This window comes from Ptychodera flava, chromosome 13, assembly GCF_041260155.1.
Source record: "Ptychodera flava strain L36383 chromosome 13, AS_Pfla_20210202, whole genome shotgun sequence".
NCBI lineage: Eukaryota > Metazoa > Hemichordata > Enteropneusta > Ptychoderidae > Ptychodera > Ptychodera flava.
The window spans coordinates 21,589,619-21,615,189 of record NC_091940.1 but is presented as its reverse complement, the minus strand read 5'-3'; the positions used below and the strand labels follow the sequence as shown (position 1 = coordinate 21,615,189).

Here is a 25,571-nt window from a genome sequence, read left to right as displayed (position 1 = left end):
TATGTAATACATGTGACTAGTAATTTTCCTTGCCACTCAGCAGAGTAAATCCAAATGTGAATTCATCGCTCCATCCTTTGTTCTTCCACGAAGACAGACATGTCAGAATTAGCTGAACTACGTGAGGAAGTGAAGAAGAATCTTCGGGCGTTGCTGATTTCTTCCCCGACCGGTTTGACCCCGAACCAAATCGACAATGATTATCGAAATATGTTAGGTCACCCCATCCCGTATAGGAAACTTGGGTACAACTCCACATTGGAATTCCTGAAAGCCATCCCAGAATGCGCGAAGTTTACCTACGATCGGGGTCATTTGATCTTGGAAGGTGTAGCAGATGTAACGACGAAACATATCGCCAGCTTGGTGTCCAGGCAGAAGATCAGCAAGAGCCGCCGTGGCCGTGGACGCGGTCGCGGCGGTCGTGGATACCCATCGTTCGTCAGGAGAATACCGCCGCCGCCACCTCGCGGACCAATCAAACCCCTCATGGCAGTCGATCTGCCAACGGTACCCGCGCATCTTCGGGCGAAGGTCAAGGAACTCCTCTTCCTCTATCCGAACGGCCTGCTTGGGTCGAGTTTCAACACTGCGTTTGCCAGGCGTTTTGGTCATCACATCAACTTCACAGCGATGGGATTCAAGTCGCTAGGGGATATTTTGAAAGCTCTACCAGATCTGGTAACCATTCAGCCACTGGGTGGAGGTGGATTTAAACTTTTCGGAAAGGTCCCGCCGCCGCCGTCGGAGGAGGACGAAGCTCAAAACCACAGTCAGCGCGGACTACAAAAGATAAAAAGTTCGACTGAGTTTAAAAGTAAGACTTTGTTTGTTCATAGACTAGTAGTGGAAAATCAATTTTTTCTCATTCTGAAATATCGCACACAGCCATTATAAGACTATGATTCTTTTGTAAAGGGCCATTAATGCATGCTGACTTTTGATGATTTTTCACCGTTTTGCTATAATCACTAGTTCTGTTCCCCAAAGCATCAATGTCAACTCCCACCCACCACCTCGGGGCGAGGTGAAGGTTTGGAAAGTCATGAATATTGCCATAGGCTCCACCCCCCTGGGGCAAGACAATCTGGAAATTCCCCCACATTTCCCTCACCCCAATGGGTGGGGCATTCATAAATTCTGCGATTGTCCGTGAAAGTGACCAGGGGGGGGGATTAATATGAGGCAATTGCCCCACCCCCTTTGGCATAGTTTCATGGCAAACGCGGTCTGACCACAGGGTTCTCGAGCTCCGATGATGATGATGATTAAACATTTAAAAATGAAGAAAAATAAAAATATATTTGGACTCAGTAAAGTTGTTGTCGTTGTTATTGTTGTTGTTGATAGTATTTGCAGAAAAGAACAAAGTATGTGCTGCAAATTCAATACAGCCAAACTATACACATACACTGCAAAATTCAATACAGCCTTTATACTATATACACATGCGCTCCAAATTCAGTAAAGTTAGGCTGTATTGAATTTGGAGCGCATGTGTATAGCATGGAGGTAGCTTACCTCCATGTGTACAGTGAGGCTGTATTGAATTTTGCAGCGCATAATTTGTCCTTTTCTGCAAATACTATCAACTACAACAACAACAACAATAACAACAACAACAACAACTTTACTGAGTCCAAATATATTTTTATTTTTCTTCATTTTTAAATGTTTAATCATCATCATCATCGGAGCTCGAGAACCCTGTCAAACGCGGTCTGATCCCCCACATTTGTAACGTATCGCCCGAGCGCGAGGTGGTGTCCCTCGGGGATTACATTGACTGTTGCATTATATGCACAGTATTCAGTTTGTCAACTCAACCTGAACATGTGTAAACTTGCGTTGTTTTTGTTGACAAGTGAATTCTGGTCCAGTCTAGAATTCAAATGTAAACAGTAACAGTGCATTGTACACACATAGAGGCTATGTTGACCAGCTAAATAATGGGTGTTTCAACATTCTGTATTGGGTAGAATAAGAATTTACAATAGACAATCAAAATAAAAAAAATCATCAAAAGTTACCATTACTGGCCTATTAATGTTAAAACTCACATTTAATATTTTTCTGTGGCTGTTGTAACAAAACACACGCATCATCACTACCACAGTTACCAGACAGAGTAACAGTTGTGCTGTAACATCACCCTATGCAGCAACATTGTAACCTTCATTTTCATCCCTTCTCCCATTTTCTCTAGCTGTGTATCATCATTCCCTTCAACACATCGTCATCATTGTCGTGGCTATGTAATCATCATCATCATCACCTTTGATATCACATTGTCATCATCATCACCAACACCAAAAGTTCGTCCTGGTATCATCACCATCATTGTCATCATCAACATTGTCACCAGTTTGTTTCTCATCAGCCACACCATCACATAACACATCATCAGCATCTGTGTCATGAAATCCAGCATGCCTTCATAGGAAGTTGAATCTAGCCAGGCTTCTGTAAATTACAACCAGCATCTCTACATTACTGGAAAGTGAGGAAAAAAAATTTTTTTTCTTGTCCGCAGATATTTCCAATGTAACACAGCCGAGTCAGCCAAAACAAGAGGAACAGGTCGTGTTTATCGGGAATGAGGTCCAAAGTCAATCAAAGGAGGAGAAAGTTTTGGCGAGCAGGAATCCAGAGACTTGTGAATCAGTCCAAGTGTCTGGCGATGTGGAAGATGAAGAGAAGATAGAGGATGTGACAATAAGTTACATCTCAGAATCCAGCTCAGTAGAGAACATCGATGCAGAGTTGAAAGAAGAAATCACAGCTGTGAGTTTCTGGACTTTGTCTCTTTTATTCAATATTTAGCAGAGGTAGAAATTAAGAATCCCAAACACCAAGTGACTTAGATGAAAATGTCTCGCATGAGTTTGGGAATATCTCTCCTGGCTCGTGTGAGACACAAATTCTCAATCAGTGTGAGGCATTCCATCTATTTGTCAAATAACATGTGATGCTGTGGGCATTGTGATGGCAAATAACCAATTAGCATTTGTAAAATGAAAATTCATTTCTCTGCCATGATAATGCCGAGTGTGAGAGCAAATTGATCCCAGTCTGGTCTTCTCAAACTCGCAGTGTACTGAGGAAGTGAGAACATCTTGTTCTTTTCATCAGAAACTATATACATTAGCTACCAGATCAGTTCAGTTTGTTCAGTTCATTTTCAGTCAGCATGCAATTGAATTCAACAGAAGAGAAGACAGTCAGTTTTCATGTTATGAAGAGAACATGCAAGTTGTCTGAAAATGTGATACCCTTACATATAAATGTGAATATTATTAGAACTTCTTTCTAAAATTATTATTATTTTTGTGATTATGTGGTAAGTGAATCTCATATTCTGTTATATTTCCTCTATGACTGGTAATCAGGTTTTGAGCAAAAGACCGGCTGGTATGTGGGCAGCAAGATTACCTCATGAGTACAAGGTGAGCAGGGAGACCATTCAATAAACAAGATTTGTTTTGCGGAATATTTTTAGATCCATGTGGTCCTCTGTAATGTTGATTTACAGAGTTTGAGATAAAAATTGTCACAAATAAACAGCAGTGCTGAAAAGAGACTGAAAGAATTACTGAAGCAGAAGGCATAATTTAAATTTTTGGATTTTTAAGATATTTATCGCTAAAATTTTGACAAAAAATGAAAGGAGACATGTTAGATATATTTTTCAGTTATTGAAGAAGCTTTTTAAATCCCAGAGAAGGTTTTCATTACATTTTTCATTACATAGTTGATGGTTGCAGTGACAGTATCTCAGAAAAGAGTCATATTTTTTAAAGAAAATCAGATCTTCAGGGTGATGTTTTATCAAATCTGTTACATGGCCTGGTACACATACTGTACACCTGTGTAATGGGATCACAAATAAATTGGCAAATCAGGGGCAACTTTTTCTGGGCCGCACCTTGCCAGTAATTTCCTGTCAGCCATATCATTCATTCTTTCTTCATTACATTCTTTGTCAGAAACTCAGGGGCAAAGATTTGCCGCTCAAACAGCTGGGTTTCTACAGTGTCATAGAGTTAGTTGCTTTGATGCCAGATGTTGTCACCATAAAGAGACCAACACCAAAAGGTGATTGGCTGTTGTATGATGCCAAGCAACATGTGGACCAATCACAAGGTGAGAGGAAGACATGAGCACACTCTGATGTTTATGCTTTTATCTTTACTTTTCGTTTTTTAAAAATATCTAGTGATTATTATGCAATTATACCTTTCGTGGGTGGGATATTCACAAAACAGTAATTTTTAGCTCCCAAGTGCCATGTGTAGATATGGCAATGGCAGCTATTCTTATAGGTATGAAAAATGAATGTATGTATGTATGTACGTCTGTCTGTCTGTCCATTCATATCAAAAACTTGAAAACTGCAGCACCTACTGTCTTAGTATTTGGTGTGCCGGTGCGTCATAGAGTGGAGATGTAAATTTGTTGAAATGAACATGTTTGCGTCAAAAATATGCAAATGAGGTAAATTCTATGCAAATTCTATTTTTGTAGGGAAAGGGTAAAAATAGGGCTTTTGCTGTAATATGCTATTAAAAAATATTTAGATCAAACCTAGAAGACTCAGGTACCCCTATACAAAAATTTAAAGTTGAAAAACCACCTTCATTTCTCAGCAATCCTATTTCTCATTTGTCATCATTTTACATGCGCTTGACAATCAAACATTTAACTATATTACAGGAGAGAGAACATCAGAATCTGTTCTCTTTTGCTGTCTACTGTGTTTGTTGTCACCTGACTGTTTGCAAAGTTAAATAGTGAGGTCTGTATGCTCAGAGAAATTCATTCGTTAGGGTACTTCTATGAAAAATGGCGTGAAATTCAATTTTATCGTTTGTGCTACAGCTTTCCAATCAGTGCAGGAAGTCTAGTCATGCCTTCATGCTGTCAGAAAAAAGTCTTGCTCAACTGTGGATAGGACACAAACTAGATGCATGTGTGTTCATACTTGTATTGTACTGAAAGTTGTTTGACTTTTCCGGCTTACAGAAGAAACAAGTTCTCCTAAGAAGCCAAAAGATGGGAAACCAATCGATGACACACTGAAGAACAACATTTGGTGTTCTGTGTCATCTCAACCTAGCGGGATATTCCTGTCAAATTTCCAAAGTGTGTATTGGGTGAGTATTGATGGTGAACTGTGCACAAAGTCACTGCAGGGATTCAGATTCAGATTCAGAATGGGGCCAAAAGAACCGGAGATGGTTTGGTCTGGTCAGAAATGGCTATATCTGTTTCGTCAAGTCTTTTGCATTGTGTTGATACACCACCCTGGCGCTTAGCCTTTTACAAGGCATCAGTGTGCTCAATGTTGATGTACATTCTGATTTTTTGACTAGATAATTCTGCGGATGATTTCAAATTCTCTTTGTCAAACCATCTCAACTTTTCGAAACAGGACATCCTATCATACTTAAAGTACCGTTTTAATATTTTGCCGTTCGCACACATTTCAAAGATAAATATATATGGGTATAGAGTGCATTCAAAGTTACAGTTTAGATGTACTATTCAAAGAGTTGAATATCATAAATTGGAATGGATTTTCTTTAGTATGGGGCATTTACATCCTATTTGGAATTCACTGTGTAGCAAAGCACTCTGCAAGGGGGCAGTAAAATGTAGTAATCTGTATCCATAATGACAGTTGTAAGATGGAAAATTGACATTTTTTCCCTCTCCTCTGTACAGTCTCAAGTAAAAGAGAAGCTTTTCCCTCAAGATTACGGATTTACAGATCTTACATCTCTCTTCCGGTCGATACCAGATGTTGTTCAAGTCAAGGAAAGATTAAGTGGTAAGCAAAATTGAAAATTAGAAACTCAACTTTGTTTTGAATACCACACTACATTTCAAAGACACATCTACATTCTTGACGATTACTTTACTTGTGTCTTGTTGTTGTTAACATATGCATATTGTTCATTTTGTCTTAGGCTGCATCGTTCTGACAGCAAACCCCAATTATCAGCCTTCTCCGAGTCTGACACCATCAGAGGTTACCGCAGCCCAGCCAAAGGTAATCGCCAGTCATTGGTTTTTTATCACCTGGTGCCAGCGCTTCTGTCAAACAGAGTCTGGCAAAAATTTGTTTATGTTCTTGTCATGGGTAGCCATTAAAGTGGCAAGCGCCTCGCAATTGAAAGACTTTAACTTTCGCTCAAACTTTTGGTAAGGAAACTTTAAATCATTTCCTTTTGAATTTCACAATAGAATTTAGGGGGTCAGCATGTAAAATTAAATTTTAGAGAAATAAATTACCCAATGTGTACTTACATTCAAAATTCAAGATGGCTGCTATTCCTGTGTAAGTGTAATGAGAAAACTTAAGATTTTTTAGTTTCGTGGTAAATATTGTAAACAACCAGTCTAATGTTTTACTAGGGAAATAGGAACATCTCAAAGGATATTGATAGGGACTTTTCACCTTTGCTATCTCAAATATTTTGTCCGCCACTGTAAATATAATCTTTTACCCTGAACCTTTTACCCTGATTTTCTCCAACTGATGTACAGCCTTGCTATTGAAAACAAATAGGGTTCCACCAAAAAATTAAGTGATGGAAGGGTAAAATGGTCATCCTGGTAATGATGAACTCTGACCTCACCCGTCGTTGACAAAATATCTCTCAGGAGTAACGAAATATAGCAGTTGTGTTATTTTACATACATTTTAATGAAAGATAAATTTATTCAAACATTAATAAAGAAAGTCAATCTTCATAAGTGTATGTAAACAAATATTTTACATAGTACTTTACTTGCATGTAGGGAAAGACTGCCCTCAAAGTCAGGAATGCAAAACTGATTTGTTTTTCCCACTGACTCCACTGTGAAATCTGTGGCAAATACGGTGACATAATATAAATCTTTCGTCAGAAGTGGAGTCGTTTTCGAGGTGTTCCTCCCGACGCTGTAGGTGGAGGAGTCAGTTACAGCACCCAGGTGTTGCCCACAGGCGTTGAAATGTTGGAAGTCTATCTAGCGAGTGTCGTCAGCCCGGAGAACTTCCACATCCAGATAAAGAGTGACCAGACTTCTTTGCCATTGGACATCGTCATGGATGCTCTAGAGTTAGTAATTCTGTTTCAAATGGGAAATAAGGGCCAGTAGCTGTAAATTTAATGATTTTTTTTTTTCACTATATTTGTTTTGTATGTCAGTTGCAAGTTCTTCTACTCCCCAAAGCATGTTGAAACATCCACTCTTCAGCTTGTCAACATAGTGCCTATACGTGTAAAGTGCACTGTTATTGTATTCATCTGAGTTCTAGTCCAGACCAGAATTCACTTGTCAACAATAACAATTCAGTCCACACATACACACGATGAGTTGATAAGCTCAACACTGTAAACGTAATTAGGGGAGTATGAAAAGAAAGGGTAGTTGACTTTAAAAATAAAATAATGAAAAAAAACCTCATCAACATTTGTAGCTACTGGTCTTGTGAGTTGTCATTAAGTTTCATAAAGCTGTGTTTGTTGTTTGTTTTGTGACAATATGGCTAGTACTGGCTATGACAGCAACTTCAAAAAGTGCAAAATCCAGAAAACAAAAATGAAACTGAGATGTATTTTTATAGTAGACAAGAATGGGTCTTCAAGCACAAATTTGAATTCTGGTCTGTTTTATGCTAACTGGTACTAAGCTGTTTTAAAGTTACTGCCCAGCAGAATATTTTTTCACTCCAACGTCTACAACCATTTCGCCCTGTTGGGCCATCAGCAAGCAACGTTATTGCCTTGATAACCTGAAGCACTTGACCAAAGTAAGAATAAAACACAGCGTGTTGTTTCCATGTAGCCAGCCATTAGGATATTAAACTGACATTTTCCTCACAGGAAGATCTACTGTTATCCAGAGGGTGACCAATATATGATGCCGGACTCCATGCTGACTGTGGGTCAAGTATGTGTGGCTATCTATCAACAGGATAACAACTGGCACAGAGCTGCTATCACTGGTATCCGAGATTCAGAATTCATTGAGGTAAGATGAGACCAATATCTTATAACCGTTAGTGTTTGAGTAGTTTTACCCAAATCTGTTGTAGATGCTTGTTTGATGTTTGACCCTTATCCTGCCAAGTTCCTTATGTCACCATCAGGTCAATTTGATTAACACTAATTGGGCATAGAAAATCCCATATGTTGCATTTCACCAAAGACTTGAACTTTTGGTGGCCCTGAATACAGTGACATGTACACATTATATTTACTGACTAAACCTGCTGTAACACACTGAGCTAGCTGAGTAACAGAAAATATGTATGGTGTTGGCTGAATACCACTATAGACTGACCAGGCAGATGGGTAAGTGGTACTGCCTGACATGCAGGATATGGGATATATGAGGCAAGCATAACTAAATGTCTTCATGTGTTTACTCCTGCAATATGAAAGATATGAATTGTTATCCACAAAAATGTGTTAAATACATTTGGAACCATATGCTGTGAAATCTTGCACAGCATTATCTCTCGTTTTTTTTTTTTTGCACAGTGACCTTGATGATGGTGCTGTACTATTCCGCTTGTGTCTGCATCAGTATTGCTTTTGTGGAGCACTTGCTACATAATTTTAAGAGTCAGATACAGTGTACCATCATCCGAATATTAACCATGTTTTTTCCTATTTTGTGTTCAGAAAACTTACACAGAGCAATTGTTTCTTTCATCAGATTATGTATGTGGACTATGGTAACACAGCAACAGTTCCAAAGAGCTGCCTAAGACTCCTTAAGTAAGTGATTTCATGCTCTCAAATGGTGAATATGCATCAAGAAATGATGAAGATGCTTTTTACAGTTCCTGATCAGATTAAGAAATATATCCCGTTACCTTAAAATAGCTTTTGTCTTGTGCAAGGGCGCAAACTATATGATACCGAAATGCATTGTGGGTAAAAATTTGACTTTATCACAGCAAGAATTTGAGATAGTGATCTTTGAAATACTTTTAACACAAACATAGTCGATGTTAGGGCAGAAAGTTCTGTTTGTTTGTAAAACTAGCTAAACTCACTCATATTTTCATCTTTGTTGCATTTCTGGTATGATATTCCCGTATAACCTAAAACTTTTCTTTGTTTCTGTAATCTTCTGGGTTTTACCTATAGCAATCTGCTATATTGAAAATATTGTCAACTGCCTGAGACTTTGTGACTCACTAAGGTGACAAAGTCATATTTGAGGTACATATGACTTTAATGATGTTTTCCACAAATCACAAGGAAGTTCATGAAGTCTGTACATACCCTTTAGCCTTCACTGAACTTGGCTTTTGAACTTGGACTTCAGGTGGTAAGTATAGTGAAGGGAGAAGAAAGGGGAAGTTCAACATACTCCCTCTGTGGTGAGTTTATATTTGTGCTTTTGTTTTTTTATCCACTTTCAGGTCTGTATTTCTTCAACTACCAGCCCAGGCAGTTCCAGCAAGACTTGCCAACATCAAACCTGCCAAAGGGGTCAGTGTCTCCTGTCATTTGCTCATTCAATAATCTGCCTAGACATGAGTAGTTTCCACATTTTTATGACACTTTTCGATATTCTCAAGATATCAAAAATTTTGAAAGGGAAAGTTGTAGCATAGACATGGGACAGCACTGGCAGTTGCACTTTTATTCAATTTCAGGTTTGGACTAAGTCTACACGGGATAGGATTCTTGAGCTATGTAAAGACAAGCCTCTGATAGCCTGGGTGATTGGTGTAGAGGTAAACAATACTTTACCTGTAATACAGATCCTGTGTTCTCATGTATGCACATTTTTGGATGCAGAAGATGACCAGAGATACTATTGAAATACTTGGTTACGGGAGTATACTATGATTCTTTGCTGTACAGTCATGCAATACATACCATGATAAAGTTTCTTTTACTATCACCTAATCTTTGAAAAAAACACTCTTGTTCTGTTTTGCTTTGTGAAAAGAGTAACAGTGCATTTTACATGAAGAGATGCTGTATTGACGAGCTGAAAATTGGTGTTTAAACTTGCTCTTGGGAGTAGAACAATAATAAGCAATTAGCGTACAAAACAAAAATAGTGAAAAAATCACCACAAACATCTGCTGAGATTGAACATGCTAAGACTTACTTTTTTTTGTTTTGCTAGCATGGTGTAATGTCTTGTTGTCTGTGTGATACAAGTTCAGAAGTGGACATTCACCTCAATGACCTTTTGATTGGTGAGGGTCATGCCATATTCAGTCCGGAGAAGCCAATTAAGAATGCTGTATCACAGCAGGTAATTATGATTGCGTTTTTGGAAAAAAATCAAGTTGAAGCATTTGATATTTGGGCCACAGTAATTTAAATTCTTTGTTTTGTGCCCATTTAAATTTTGAAAGTTTAGGTGGTGAGCAGTTTGAAAACACACAGAAAATTTCACACCTGCAGCTTTTTTATTTACCAGATTGTTTGCATGTATTATTAGTGTCCATAAAGAATAAAAGTAGAAACTTCTTTTTCTCCTTCACAATTTACATGACAATGTGACATTCTGTAAGCGTTCCGTCATATTAATTACAGTTTACACTACTTTTAACCCAAGATTTAGGGGCAGAAAAGCTGTGTGGTAAAGTCTTGTTCAAATACAATGTGTCTTTTATGAAAGCCTCCAAAAACTTAGATTCAGAGGGACACGAAACAAAAAAATTAATTACTTTGGCCGTATTCATTATCGTATTTTCCTCTCAGACCTATGTAAATACATACATGGAAATTGAACCTCCAAGGCCAGAGGTCAAACCATCAGGACCAGAGGTCAAACCTCCAAGGCCAGAGGTCAAACTCTCAGGGCCAGAGGTCAAACCTGCCAGGCCAGAGGTCAACCCTCCAAGGCCAGATGTAGTCCAAACTGAAGAAGTTGCCAGCATTCAAGCAACAAGCCAAGAACCCAAAAAGGAACCAACAGTTTGCAAGCAACCAGAAATCACCAATAAGCAAACCAGTCCAGAACCAGTCGTAGAAGACAAGGCAACCGCAACAGATCCAATCGATCCAATGATCGCCATTGACGACGGAACCATCGGATACTCCCTATCCCAGGAGGACATTGAACTCATGGAACAGATCAACAGGGAATTGGATGGAGTACTGGATATGAGTATTGAAGAGGAGGAGGAAGACGACAAGGAGGAGACTGAGGGGGAGGTGACACCAAGAAGTGTCAAGCTGTAAGTTTTACTCCGTACAGAGTTACACAGCACAATTATGCTGCATTTCTTTTGGTTATTGTTGTTGTGAAATAAATATACAAACAGAGGGTGGAAAAAGTTGTATTTCAAAGAAAATTGTATGGTTAGCCTTTTTACTTGCGCAGCAAGGTCTGAGCTCCTAGTCCATTACAGTCAGTGATTGCACTTTAGAAGTACTTGAAGTACAAGCTTGAATAACCGGAAGTTGTCCATCTACAGGAATGTCATTCCTGTTCAGGGAAAGATGGTTAGATGGAACGCCAGTAACTTTGTAAAGATGAGGGCTTTGATTGACAGGATGTGTGTATTCAGCAGTCTTCCTTTCACTGAAGATCTTACAATATCTTGGCCTTACGTCTTTAGAAAATGTAATTTTGATCTCCCTATGAATGAAAATTTTTTCCCCATTTCTTCATGATTTGTAAGTTTTCTCGCATGTAGCATCATCTATTTTCTCTCTCACTGTCATCCCAGGGTCAGGCTTGGTGACGAAGAAATCGCTCACATCGTCAAATACGAGGGGGAGCCATACCTGCTCAGTGGAGAAATATCCTCATACCTGTGGGAGATAGACATGCTCAGAGCCATGGTAAGCAACAAGAGAGAGAGAGAGGTTTGGGCAGAAATTTGTTTGTTTAAGTTAAATTTGTGACGTTAAAATGTGTTTATGTTAAAACCAAAAATTGGGGGAAAAAATCTTCAAAAGGTATGGCTACTGGCCTGTTAAGATTATTCTCATCCTGGAAAAGTATTCAAACCCTAATCCTATGGTTTTTCTGTCAGTGCACTTTGATGGCTCTTTGTTGCCTACTTGAACAAAAACTCATGAACACCTTGCTTTATTTCCACCATTTGATGATGTTGCACTCCTTCCTGCTCCTATCATTTCAGCTGAGGAAGGCCAATGTCAGCCATGTGAAGAGAATTATCTTGGCAAGGAAAGATCATGAAGAGTTGTTCGAGGAGATCAAAAGGTGAGACCTCTGAACCAATCAAAATAGTGCATTTGGTTTGCAAATGTTGCTGATCATCCACTGTTGGTATATCTATGGTGTATGAGTATTCTTCATTGATAATGAGTTATTATCATCGCATTTGCATATTATCTAATCTTTTATGCGTATTGTCATCATATTTGCATATTGTCATCATATTTGCATATTATCATCATATTTGCATACCTAACAACATGTTCCACCATGTTGCTGTTCTAGTCTGTGTTTCCTCTGCCACTCTCAAATTCGTAAAATTACTAATTTTTTAGATGATTTACTATTTTTTTCATTGTTGATTCGTAAATATACGAATGCAAGGAAGCAGCTAGTTGATTGAGAGCTGAAGGCCCCCAAACCTCAAAATAGATCTGTCTAAGCACATGTTGTACTTAATTCGAATTTGATTGAATGCTATTCCGTATTGGAATGGTTAAGTTTACTTATGAATTTCAAAATTTACGAAAAGTTTCAATACCCAATTCGTAAATTTACTAAAAAATTTCAGAAGCCAGAGGAAACGCAGCTAGTACTGGATGCTGTAGGTTCATATTTCAGTTAATCAAAAGAATTACAGTATAAACACATCAGCTGATACAATATCCAGCAAATGCCACATAGCGCTTTCAATCTTAAACAACAGCCTTGATAATCATACGTTCACTCAGTAACTGAAAGACTTTACTGACAAATGAACTTTGTGTAATTGCAGCTTGCCAACTGAGAGCCAGCAGTCTCAGATTTCTAACAAACATCTTCAGTATACTCACCAAATAATGAGCTTTTATATGTAAGCCGTTTGTGGAAATCTCATCATTTAATTGTATTCTGCAATTTTTCACTCTGTATAGTTATAGTGTCCCTGGTTGTCTCCAAGGGGATGAAGTCAAGCCGTATCTGACATTTTATCATTTATCAAGGTAAGACGTTCATTCATGTTTCCCAATGAAGTAATCACCCTATATACCCACAATGCATTGCCATGCCGTTATAATACCATGAGCTTTGAGTCATCAGGGCTGTCATCTGTTACTCACTCTATAACTCGGAGATTTATTATTTTTTGTACACAGGTTGATTTCTGGAACAGACAGCAGCAGAGAATTAAAATAATTTCAATATTTTGAAGATGAGCTGTGTATTACCTTAATGCATACCAACATTACAATACTTTCCAACCTCTCTCATATTTGTTTCCAGTGTTCCAACCATCTTGAAGATCTTTGACTGCAAGAAGGAAGAACTTGCAAATCACCTAGAGCAAGAGTTTGAGACCTTTGACCCTGATGATGGCTACTGGAAGGTGAGATCAGTGTCCCCACAAACCTGCTGTTGAAGTGCGCCCTCTCTGGCTACATGGAATAAAGACTCTGGCAAACTGATGTTTATGGCCATACCATTAGCACTCTTTATTGTTTGATGTGTTTGAGAAAGGACATGTACTGTCAAAGAGGATTGAATAAGTTGCACCAAACTGCTCTCGTCTGTTGGAAATCATGAAAGGTCACACTTTATTGCAAGATTGTAAAGAAACGATCAGGTTGCATAATCTGTATGATTGAAGGGCCAGTAGCTGTAACTGTTGTTTTATTAGTTTTCACTAATTTTGTTTTAATGTCGACTCCAGTTTCTTCTCCTTCAACAAATCATGTTGTAACGCATTATTCAGCTTGTCAAGTGAATTCTGGTCCAGACTGGAATTCAAATGTAAACAATAGCAGTGCAGTTTACTTGTGAAGATTTTGTATTGACCCGCTTAATAGTTGGTGTTTCAAAAAATGCTCTTGGGAGTAGAACAAGAACTTGCAATTGACATTCAACAAAAAAAAATATTGAAAAAATCATCAAAGGTTACAGTTATGGCCCTTTAATACAAGAGGTTCAAGAGTCACTATCTATGGTAATAACTGGTGAAGAGAGCTAGTTTCCACTCTCGTAAGAAAAGAATTCTGTCAATATTCTTGTTTGCTATTTCTTTTGCCTTTGTTGTCAGGGTGAACAGATTACAGTGTATGAAGAAGAAGTGCATGAAGTGAATTCCCAGGAAGCTGAGGAGACACAAATGCTTGTTTATGACTTAGCTGTGGATGATCTCAAACTGATGCTCCAAGCAATGCAGTTCAGGAGGTTAGGACAGAAACTGTTGAATTCACAATTGGTGATCGCTTTTTCCTACTGAGATACGCGGCAAAAATTTCATGTATCTTCTTATCTTCGTGGCTCTAAATATATGCAAATGAGCTTGATAAATGTACTTATGATAGGAAATTTTAAACGCAAAAACTACCAAACCTTAGAGTCTTGAAATTTGGCAGAAATAGTCCCATTTGGTTGCAGATGTAAGTTTGTTCAAGCCAAGTCAATCAAATGACTAATATGCAAATAAGTAACATAAATGTAAATATTTGTCAAAAATCTTAAAAATAGAAACTACTCACTGTAATTGGTTATTTTTGTTTTATTTGTTTGTTTGTTTCTTTTTGTTTGTTTGATTGGTTTTTTGGTCTTCCTGCAGAATGAGAATTTTACAAGCAATGATCAGTGACCCGGAGACCTGTATGGTTGATGAACTGCAGTATGTGGAGCAACAGATGACAAAAATCAGAAATGCAATTAAACAGAAGGAGAGTGGTCATAATGAAGAAGTTACCGATATGAAAAACACGGTCACTGTGGAAGATTACAAAACCGAGAGCCAGGGGTCAAAGTGTAAAGGTCGTGAGAGGTCATCAGAGCATGTTGGGAGCAGTGTGGAAGAGTACCAAACTAAGACCAAGGTGTCAATTTGTAAAGGCCATGAGGGGTCATTAGAGCTTGTTGGGAGCAGTGTGGAAGATTATGGAAGTGAGAGCCAGGTGTCAAAGTGCGAAGGTCATCAGAGGTCATCAGAGCACCTCATGAGCATTGTGGAAGATCACAGACGTGAGAGCCAGGTGTCAAAGGGGGAAGGTCTTGAGAGGTCATCGGAGCATGTCAGAAGCACTGTGGAAGATTACCCGAGTAAGGACCAGGGGTCAAAATATGATGGTCATGACAGGTCATCAGAACGTATTGGGAATGCGGTTACGATGAGTACAGCTGAGATTTCAGATGACGCAATTATTGAATGCAAGATTGCCAGTCCACTGCTAGAGGCAAGAGTTGAGCCCATGATGAAGGCAGCAACAGAGAATGAGGCAGCTGAAAAGACCATGCAAAGCTTTCCTGAGTTTCAGCCTGATAGAAGCCACGTTGAACATCCAATAAGGCACAGAGACTCCCAGTACGCCAATCAAAACATCTATCAACAGCAGCAGTACCAAGCACCACCGCAGGTCAGTGGCACGGCATTGATGTACAGCCTCTTAGGTCAGGTGATGACCCAAGTCCAGGGAGGGTCAACACAACACCCGGCAACGCAGATGTACATGGTGCAGCCTCAGATGATGCAGCATCCCTACACGGGACAGCAGATCTACGGTCATCATCATCACCATCATCAGCAGCAGTATCAATATCAGCAGCAGCAAGCAGTGGATTATTATCAAATGCAGCCGTATCTGTACAGTCGGTATGGCTTTGTCACTGGCAGGGGGCGGGGAACAGCACAGATGCTGCAAGCGTCCAACGTCATACCTGGACAGTCGTTTCAAAACTTTGGACACTGTTGAGAGGATCATAAGCACAAACTGTCTTGCAAAGTATAGCTTGAAACAGTTTATCATTTATGTAGTGTATTAGACAGAAAATCTTGTTTTGCTTGGAAAAAGCCACATCCTTGTCATATTTTTGATTCATTCCTAGCTTATTTAGGTACATCTTCCTCCAAATGTACCATATTTTTTATATTTTAGTTAACCACATTGTGGACAGGAATCATGTGTAGAGCAAGACGTCACCAAACAGATCCAAATTCAGTGGTGAAAATAGGCGTCCAGATTATGTTAATGTTCACTGGGTAGCAAAACTAAAGAAGGACAAAAAGCAGATGTTAACACTTTTAATTTCATTTTGTTGTATTGCTATAAGCATGTCAACAAAGAGATGCAGTAAATTAGATAGTTGTAGCTGTTGTGTCAGATTCCACCCCCCAAAAAAGGTTTTATGACAATGCTAGTTTCAGCCAGGGTTACAACTTATGGATTTTATTTTCATGTGCCCATTTTCTTCAAGTACAGCTTCCTCACACTCTCTCTTCAAAGTAATTTGCATGCTAGTTTTCAAACCTGTTACCAAAGATATCACATATTTTACAATCGTCTAGGATTAGAACATTTATTAAAAGTTTTCCAGGTTTTCTTGTAGTCCAGTTACGTAGCAACTGAGCAGTGCTTGGCTGTAAATCCAGCAATGCCCGGATCAAACAATTTCTTTCGGACATGAAGAGGCTGCCAGTTTTTATTATTCAAATATTGAATATCAATTCTTTTACCTCACCGGTTAAATTGGAGTTATTTACATCGGGAACTCACCATGCACTTTAGTTTGCAAGAAACCAACATGTACCATTTCACATAACTGTTTTTATCCAGCGTATTGAAGTGTCTGCCATTACTAGCAAAAGTAAAGTGAAATCATGCCCACACATCTAAGCTCCATTCCTGACCAAAATATTTCTATGTCAGGATGTTCTTGTTCATTGCATTTCTTCCCGCTTTTTTGTAAGAGAGCCTCTTTTGATATATCAGAGTTTTTGTTTTCTTTAATAAATATGAATTTATTGTTCAATTTTTGAGTGATGCATTTGTTGAGTAAATACTGCCCTCTCTTAATATGTCTGTGTGCAATTGTCCATGTACGTACACATAACATAGGAGCAAATTCATCCATGGTTTATGGCAACTCTATAGTAGTGCAGTCGCATATCCCAACACACACTCTTACATGTTTTAATACTGGGCAGTTGGAGCAGTAGCATGACAAATCTGGTTCTGGCAAAAAGTGCCCTTCTACTGTATTTATATACTGCTGTTGTTGACACGGAAAGCAATTATGTCACCACACCCGAAAAATCTTACAAAGTCGGTAAAGGTAAAAAAAAGTTGCCTGAATAGCCATGGTAATTTTCAGACATCACCATAAGCAACTTTACAAGCTGTGCTTCATGGCATTTTCCGAAATAGATGTACGGAAGTATATTATGCCAATGTTCTTGGTTGTGCTAACTCTTCTTGATGGCCAGCATTTTAAAGGAGTCTCCTCAAAGACTTTTACAAGACTCTGTAACACGATTGGAACTAAGTTGGGATAATTGGATGGTAAAGTAAGGTTATTTTAACCTGCAAATGTAAGCTCTTCCGCTTTTAAGTTACACACTTGCTTTTATGAGTCATTTGTTATATTGCAAAATTCATCTATATGGCACCTAACACTTTTGAGAAATTTGAAAAATATGAAGCTCCAATTATCCCAAATTAGTTCCAACCGTGTTCTAATTATTTTTGACAGTTGCACAATTTGGCGTACAAAAAGTTACTGCACTTTCTGCCCGCTATAACGATGTATGAGACATCAAAAACAATTTTTTCTGTAGAAGAAATTCGGCCGACAGAATGCCATCTTATGAGAATAAAAAATAGAGAGACAATGTAGATGCAAGTTAAGAGATCTAACCCGTAAAGTAAGGAAATGAATGACTCCTCAAATACCGGCGTATAAACTGCCAAAGTCAAACTGCCAAGAACACATGACATGAGACTGGAATACAGTATGGAGACTTTATTCAGAATATTGAAAGAGCTTTCACAAAACAAACGATCGTCAAAGAAGAATGATCACTTTGAGTTGAAATCACGGAAAAATATTTCATAACAACACGTCTGATCCAAGATATTATTTGTCGGTCCTATTTCATCAAGCCGTACTGAAGATAACATTTCCTTTTCATGAACTCTCCCTCTAAAGTAGATGTAAAGAGATTTTCGGATTTATTTTTTGTCGATTTAAGTAGATTCGCTCTTTATAATGATACGAAAAAAAGGACAAAAAAGTTTCAAAAATGTTAAAAAGTGATAGCAAAATTGTCTTCACATTGGCGAATGAGAGACATTCTGTAAGATCACAAGGCCACTTGTAAAGTATCCATTGTTTCAAATATATTTTTATCTTAACGTTAACTGTACTCTAATCTTTACTTCCCAGAAAGAAAATGGGTCATTTTTCTCAGTAAATTGCTCCGCAATGTCTTTGCAACTGAATGAAACTGAACATCAAATAGATCTGCATAATTGTGACCATTTCAAGTTGCTTCGGAAATGAACTATCGGTCGTAGGGGGCGACAGAACTAGCACTCTACTAAAACGCTAATTTTTAGAACTTCTACTGCGCATGTGTGCAAGTATATGTATGGTTTCATAGCCAGAGTTCAATTTCAGTGAAAGTCAAAGTGATATGTGGTGCATTGATATTGGTCAACTGATTATTGCCTTCGATGCAAGTTCAAGTTCTATTGCTGCTGTTAAAAAATGCTGGTGAGAATAATAAACTCTTTAATTATGGGGCTAGTCAAGTTTGCTCCACAGAGGAAGAAATGACATAAAATTTGCTTTTGCTTGCGTTCTTTTTTATTTATTACGTGGTTAAGGTGGATAAGAATAAACAAAATTTAAGAACAACAGCTCTCTTCTGATCAGAACAGATTACTTCGTTTTTTGTTCAATCATTAGTATGTCTATTGAAAAAAGGGACATCACTGTAATCCATGTTCATTGACGGATCTGCAAATTAGGCAAAACGTAAACCGGTTTGGTATGCGTGGGACTCATGAACGGCCTGTATTGAGTTAGGCATGAATAGCCTCAGAAATAGTATATTAATATCATAAATCATGAAATATGAATATCAGTAATAGTATCGTTCTTGGAATTTCACTTTTGGTTTCTGCTCCAGAACTTGAAAAATCATTGAACGGTTATCACATGCACACTTGACTTAGCAGTCTTCGGGGTGTACGCTTAGTACTATATTGGCCGCACCAAAGACCGCTTGTTCAAGTAGAATCCATACACATTGAGTAAGTTTCCACGTATTGCAGAGACCCAACCCTGATGTAATGTCAAAACTATTTCACAAATAATATTCATATTTCATAATTATGATTATTCATAAATGTCATACTTCTAAGACTATTTACTCCTAGACTATTAACACCTTACATACACTGTGCGCACGATCGTATCAACAAAAGGCCTTTTCTCAAACTGCCTCATTTCTTTTCAAAGTAGTACATTGCCGTAGTCAAGTGATTGTGGACAAGTTCCACAGTTTCCAGATTTCTCGGGGAAAATGGCTGAAGTATATCGAATTAATCTGCTTCCAACGATTTGATGTTCAGTTTTATCAGTTTGACCTTATCTACAGACTTCTCCGCTGAACACCCTCTTCTCATCCGCATCTAAAATTTCCCTATCCTGTAGCTTTCACTTGAATATTTCAACATTATACGTCGTTTCTGTATCACCGGATGATGGCGCCCTTCAATCCATGTCGCCTACACGCTCATATCCAGGTAGAGGCCGAGGCACAGACGTAATTCGTCTCTCTGTATTTTGCCGTCTTTGTTCTTATCACAGTTTGACAGTATCCCCTTCTTGAAGAGTTCAACTTGGTTGACACTCATACTGTCCTGCAGTCAAAATATAAAAAAAAAACTTTTTCTGATGGAAAATTGAAAGCACTTACAAGCCACTGCAAATTTGGTTTTATTCATATCATCAAGACCCTGTATAAAGATAATTAATAACTTGTCTAAATTTGTATATTGTATATTAACGATATAATATGTTCTCGAACACGATGGTTGACGTGAATAAGTATTGTGTAAGTAGCTAGTCCATTTTGTATGTTGTGAGCCGTCAGGTGACCGCACATAGTTGCTATCAATAGTGTTTTGCCCTATCCAAGGTCACCATCGTGTCATCAATTAGTACTTTAATTATTAATTATTTTATTCCAGACTGGTTAAATCGCACATATACGTTGAGAAACTAACCAAGACAACCACTCAAACGCAAAAAGATCGAAAAAAATAGGAAAAAAAGTTGTTTTGAAAGATATGTTGACAACACATTGACGAGGTTGAAGCTCACCATATCAGGCGCCATCAAATCGGCGACAAAGGCATCTAGTTCGTCTCCTTCAATTGCACCAGACTTGCCCTGTGAAAATGGCGGGACATTCCCAGATGAGTGAAGAAAATCAAATAAACAAACATAATAGTAGGAACATGTATGTTAAATATGACATCAGCGATAAGGCTTTTTAGCTTTAAAATAATCTGTTGAACGCCCTATGAACTTGTTGTATATTTGATTTACAAATTTTCTAAAGGGGAGATTAAGAAGAGCATTTAATTAAATAATATCTTAGGTATATCTGCAAGATAATAAGGATTTCGATCATTAAGAATATACGGTTTACGATAAATATGAGAGAATACGTCTCTCGACAAACATGTTTTTCTCAGATTGTCGCTTACTCATGAAAATCCTATTTTAACAGATAACCTCAGCGTAAGAGTCTATACTTGAGCTTCGCCCCAGAAATAAATGATAAAGGAGACTTTTAAGATGCAATGTTTGCGATAAAAGAAACTAAGTTTAACTGTAGGACGTTGGTTAACGCACGATTTTTCCCCATGTGAATGGGAAAGAGTGTGTATAGTGCTCTGTCTCCCTCCCCGGGAAAATCAATCAATCAATCAATCTCTCTCTCTCTCTCTCTCTCTCTCTCTCTCTCTCTCTCTCTCTCTCTCTCTCTCTCTCTCTCTCTCATCAATCTCTCTCTCTCTCTCTCTCTCTCTCTCTCTCTCTCTCTCTCTCTCTCTCTCTCTCTCTCTCTCTCTCTCTCTCTCTCTCTCTCTCTCTCTCTCTCTCTCCAAATTTCACATCATCATCATTCTGGCCACCCTTTCCAAAAAAACATTGGTGCATCCCTGATACAATGTAGGTTTTAGATGCCCTACAAATAATAGGAAGGGTGAAAGCGTTGTTGAGGCTGCCGATCACGTGATCAAGTTAAGCGCAGCACATTGCAATGAATCTAATCTAAATTGTAAAATTGTAACATGAACGTTTTGCTTCGCACAAAATATAGTATCAGTAAATGTTCACTTAAACTGGTCAGCGAAGTGCTGAATAATCTGATCACATCATACCTTGTCATAGTAGTCAAACACTTTGTTGAAATGTTTTTGCTTCTCCTTGTAGCTCATCGTCTAGACCAAAGACAATCAGAAGAATTAGTAAAGTCGTTAGCAAATTATACAGGAAATAAAGCGACGCCTCTGTAAACGTCGTTCATTGCGCTTTTAATAGCCCCGGGCCGTTACTTCCTCTTAGTGTAACTCCAGACTCGTGACAATATCGGCGCCGCGAAGTGATTAATCGATTCACATAATCGTCACTCTTGTTTTATGTTCTGTCACGAATTTTTGACGATCTATATGTACTTTGTAATACAATAGGCGACTAAATTTTTCCTTTTAATGGATAAAATACGACGGACAAGTTAGTTAACACAAGGCGTGACCTGCCAATGTTTCATAAACCATGAGCGCTCCTCTAGGCAGGTTATCTTGAACTTCGATTTTGACTTTAAAATAAATCCCGAACATCCATGTCAGGGACGTAACGACGTCATATTTTGATGTGTGGTATGGAATTTTTATACAATGCCAAACAGCATACAGAAGTGTTATCAGCCACTCATTAAATTTGCATAAATTTTCTTATCGCATTAGTGATATTACTATGCCTGGGGTATCTCTTACCTTACTTTTTAGTTCGAACTGGGTCAGAAAATTGTCCTGTGGCTCAATCGACAAGATTCTGGGGAAAAAATGATCATTAGATTTTTGGTAGAATATGACGTCAAATGAAGCCGTCTGATACTTCGATGGGTAAATCCGTCGAGTGGCGGTTATTTTGTAAAATTAAAATGTCGACTATCATTTATTTCGAGTTAGTATTACCCTCATGGAAAATGCATTTCTCGCAAACATAACAGACGAATGTGGATACTGTACAAATGTTTCCAGTTAATTCTGATTTCATATCCATTCATATTTTCATTTATCATTTTGGTGAGTTTTGCATGAATTTATTTTTGTTATCTGACTGAGAATTAAAGCAGCAGATCTAAATATGGTACAACTAGAAACGTACAATTGACATCAACGAAAAGGTATAATGTGCCTCGGAGAACAGATATTCTGATTCTCAAACTTTTAGAGTATTAGTTTGGTCGACCTCTTGTGGCGCTTATTTTGAAGAGCATGAAGTTTTCAACACCGGCTTATTTTTGTGAAGATCAAAAATTATATTTCCCCTTGAGAGATAACACATGGATGGCGGCCATTTTGAATTTCACGTATCGATAGATATTGGGCAATTTGTTTCACTGGTGCCAGAATTTCCACAGTGACCCCCGAGTTTTATTCTTGATTTTGAAAGAGAATAGTTGATAGTTTGCTTTGGGTAAGTTTTTCGCAGAAGTTTAAATCTTTCTTAAAGCTTAAAGCTACCAGGCATATTTACCTCGCCATTTCCTTGAGCCCAAGTCTTCCGTCGCCGTTTTTATCGAAGATGGTGAGCTGTCAATTACCAAAAATATGTACATTCAGTGCTCAGCGAGTTTAATTTGTGTCAGCCACTAAAAGCATTGATGGAGGGACAGACAGTCTTGTCCTGTTATGTAACAAGTTTACCTATGATCGCCAACATGGGAATTAATATACATTGCACTATATGCATAATTGATTTAGAGCGCTCAGTACAAGAAATATGTGTGCTGAATGAGCATGCGCATATAGACATAATAATTATGTAATTTGACGTCGCAATTATGTACTCACAATGCCTGCTGTGTACTCTTCAAGTTTTTCGTCTTCAACTTCTTTTCCCCTCTTGTGCAATAAATCTCGGATGAAATACTGGTAAGGAGTGAATTGGATAATTTAAATTATTATTGATTTAACCATTTCTCCCGTGTCTCTTTGTCTTTTTTGTGTTTTTCTGCTAACGACTGTTTCTCTCTCTCTCTCTCTCTCTCTCTCTCTCTCTCTCTCTCTCTCTCTCTCTCTCTCTGGTTTTCAGTCTTTCTTTGATTTTTAATCTCTTTCAACAGTCTGCAGATTGAATCTAAACAGAAATGTTTCAAATGCATCTTTGCTGCCTTTCTTGTTAACCACAAAATGCATGTAAAATCGGCACTAATTTTACCTTCAGTTCGTCCGCGTTGATATATCCACTTCTGTCCTTGTCGTACTTGCGCCAAAGCTGACAATAAGATTTAGGTTAACCGTTAAAAGAACCATTAGCCCATATTTTTAATGTTAACATTGCCAACTGATTAGGTACAGAATAGTAAATTCTCTTAGTGGGATTCGATCACCTCAAGTTTTTGGTCGCCAAGCATTGATTTTCAGTTTAGATGCAAATGAAAAATAATGCGCCAACAACTTTGTAGTGCATTGACGTTGTGCGAGTAACATGACTGACACGCCACTTTTACCTTATATGGATATATGCAAATTTGCGGTGACCTTGTCACTTCAACAATCGTCACGGTGACAGTCAAGTCATTTTAAGCGACAAATGACAGAACACACGATTGACGGGAGATGCGGAGGCTGATGCAAGAGGAAGTCCTGTAATTTCCGGGATGTTTTGCGTACATGGCGCATGTAAACTGATAGTGAATTTGGAATCGCCTTCATTTGTCGATAACATAAACTTCTATATTTTTGACCGGATATTTGAATAGAGACAACTTTTCCCATTGCTGTGTTCGCTATGCCGGGTCTTAAAATTAGCAATGGGCGGGAATGACACACACGGCAAGAAATTGGGCAAAACCATGACGTCATCAATGAATCACAGGAAACAGACGTTTATTTGAGTCTTGTCAACACAACTTGAGTACTGTACAATTAAGCAATAATAAACGACTATAGTTATGGCCAAAACAGCATTGAAAGCACGGGAAAATCAATTTGGTACAGTACTCGTTTAATACCGAAAACACATTAGACGATCAATTAAGAAATCAGACTCCCTAGGTTCGAGTTTTTTTACGATGATTGATTGCATGCGACACATGCAATATAAATTCGACAGATAAGTGGTCAGTTGATTGATTTTGTCTCACCTCCATCATGTCAACACTCGACTCAAGTCTTTCTTCTCGGCGAAACAGAAGAATAAACGTCTCATCGGTTGGCAGAATGTTTGACATCTATCAAAGCAAGAACAGTATTTGATTATCGTTTATGGACTAATCGCGACAATCTTTTGTCTAAATTCCAAGCCATGGAAGGAACATTATTTCTTGTTACATAGGCTGCCAGGAAGCCAAGAGTAAATGCGCGGACAAGAAATCCAATTTTCAATGAAAAAAAAATCAGGTGATGAATTGCAAATATCACAGGAGTGAATGACTCAAAGACTTGGTGCCATGGCAACGATTCAAGATAATCACGGCACGGCTGTCCATCTAGGAACGGTATGATGATTAGTGTAAGCGACTAACACTTCATGGGTTGTTCATCTCCATGACAACACCTTGTCAGTTTCTTTCCGGGAATATGAACACACCATGGCAACGTCTTCATTTGTAATATCACTTTCTCCATCATAAGGCACTGCAGACTGCACCGATGACACTTCACTTATAGCATTATAAAAACGTAATGTGTAAAACTCCTGGTGTTAAAACGACATCCTCCCCTTTGTGAGCTATTTAGAATCCCGGAGAGTTACATCTACTCACGGTTTTCTTGGCAAATACTCAAGAATATCCTAGCCACAGTAACATGTTCATCAAGAAGTTTAGGGAGAAAGGACCTTGAAAGTTTTATTTTTGATAAGTAGCATCATATAGGACCGAGAACTATGCATTGCGTCACTCACTTCCTGCCTGAATCTGAAGGAGTTCGATCGCCCTTTGTTAGGCTTAAATATCATAGCGATACGCCTACTTCGGCAAAATAGACAAAATGCATTAGGTGTATTCCATAAATAGAGACAGCAGGATGAAGTTTTTGATAGATTATCAGTATTTTGGCTCAATGTGCTTTGTAGCAATGTTACTTTGTATAGGCCGATGTATTAAACGTGGTGTTAGAGTCGTTTGGATTATTTACCCATCACAAGACGAAAAGTAGTTCATTTCTCCAAGATGAGTAAACGTGCACAGGACACTTTAAATACAAAGCAAGTATTTCGATATCCTTAAGCAAACAACTGTCGATAGAGAGCTCACACAAATCAAAATTCAACACGGGCGCTTTCAAAAGGGATCATGAATGCTAATTTTCAAAAGGTATAATGATTGTTAATGTACACTACTTGATGGGAATAACATCTTTCGT

The 25,571-nt window shown here is 38.3% G+C and overlaps 2 protein-coding genes across 3 annotated transcripts in view; one reads left to right on the top strand and one right to left on the bottom strand.

Moving 5' to 3' along the window:
* LOC139147809 (tudor domain-containing protein 5-like) lies at positions 1–16,929 on the top strand. 2 transcript variants are annotated; one of them, XM_070719017.1, is made up of 20 exons: positions 1–817; positions 2,534–2,784; positions 3,390–3,446; positions 3,987–4,143; positions 5,023–5,153; positions 5,725–5,830; positions 5,970–6,052; positions 6,913–7,106; positions 7,875–8,022; positions 8,713–8,774; positions 9,428–9,497; positions 9,665–9,745; positions 10,147–10,278; positions 10,731–11,209; positions 11,705–11,819; positions 12,122–12,204; positions 13,074–13,142; positions 13,423–13,525; positions 14,216–14,349; positions 14,738–16,929. In XM_070719017.1, the coding sequence occupies exons 1-20, from the start codon at positions 100–102 to the stop codon at positions 15,870–15,872; spliced, it is 4,308 nt and encodes a 1,435-aa protein (XP_070575118.1). In that variant the 5' UTR covers positions 1–99; the 3' UTR covers positions 15,873–16,929. The 2 variants fall into 2 exon arrangements, with proteins under 2 accessions (XP_070575118.1, XP_070575119.1); XM_070719018.1 differs by having other exon boundaries at positions 13,080–13,142; positions 14,738–16,047.
* Positions 16,930–17,904: 975 nt separating this feature from the next.
* The window catches only part of LOC139147808 (secretagogin-like), a 33,212-nt gene continuing 25,545 nt past the window's right edge, over positions 17,905–25,571 (bottom strand). The window contains exons 4-11 of the mRNA XM_070719016.1: positions 24,350–24,436; positions 23,422–23,478; positions 23,055–23,132; positions 22,738–22,793; positions 21,972–22,029; positions 21,357–21,416; positions 20,290–20,358; positions 17,905–19,826 (exon numbers count right to left, since the gene is read on the bottom strand). Of these exons, the coding sequence (XP_070575117.1) occupies positions 19,692–19,826; positions 20,290–20,358; positions 21,357–21,416; positions 21,972–22,029; positions 22,738–22,793; positions 23,055–23,132; positions 23,422–23,478; positions 24,350–24,436 (600 nt within the window). The 3' untranslated portion in view covers positions 17,905–19,691. The remainder of the gene's footprint in view (positions 19,827–20,289; positions 20,359–21,356; positions 21,417–21,971; positions 22,030–22,737; positions 22,794–23,054; positions 23,133–23,421; positions 23,479–24,349; positions 24,437–25,571) is intronic.

Excerpts from the sequence above, each read along its gene's own strand:
- LOC139147809 (XM_070719017.1), top strand. The coding sequence starts at position 100 with ATGTCAGAATTAGCTGAACTACGTGAGGAAGTGAAGAAGAATCTTCGG. Across the intron at positions 5,831-5,969 it reads AGTCAAGGAAAGATTAAGTG|GCTGCATCGTTCTGACAGCA; the intron begins GTAAGCAAAATT and ends ATTTTGTCTTAG. Across the intron at positions 9,498-9,664 it reads ACATCAAACCTGCCAAAGGG|GTTTGGACTAAGTCTACACG; the intron begins GTCAGTGTCTCC and ends ATTCAATTTCAG.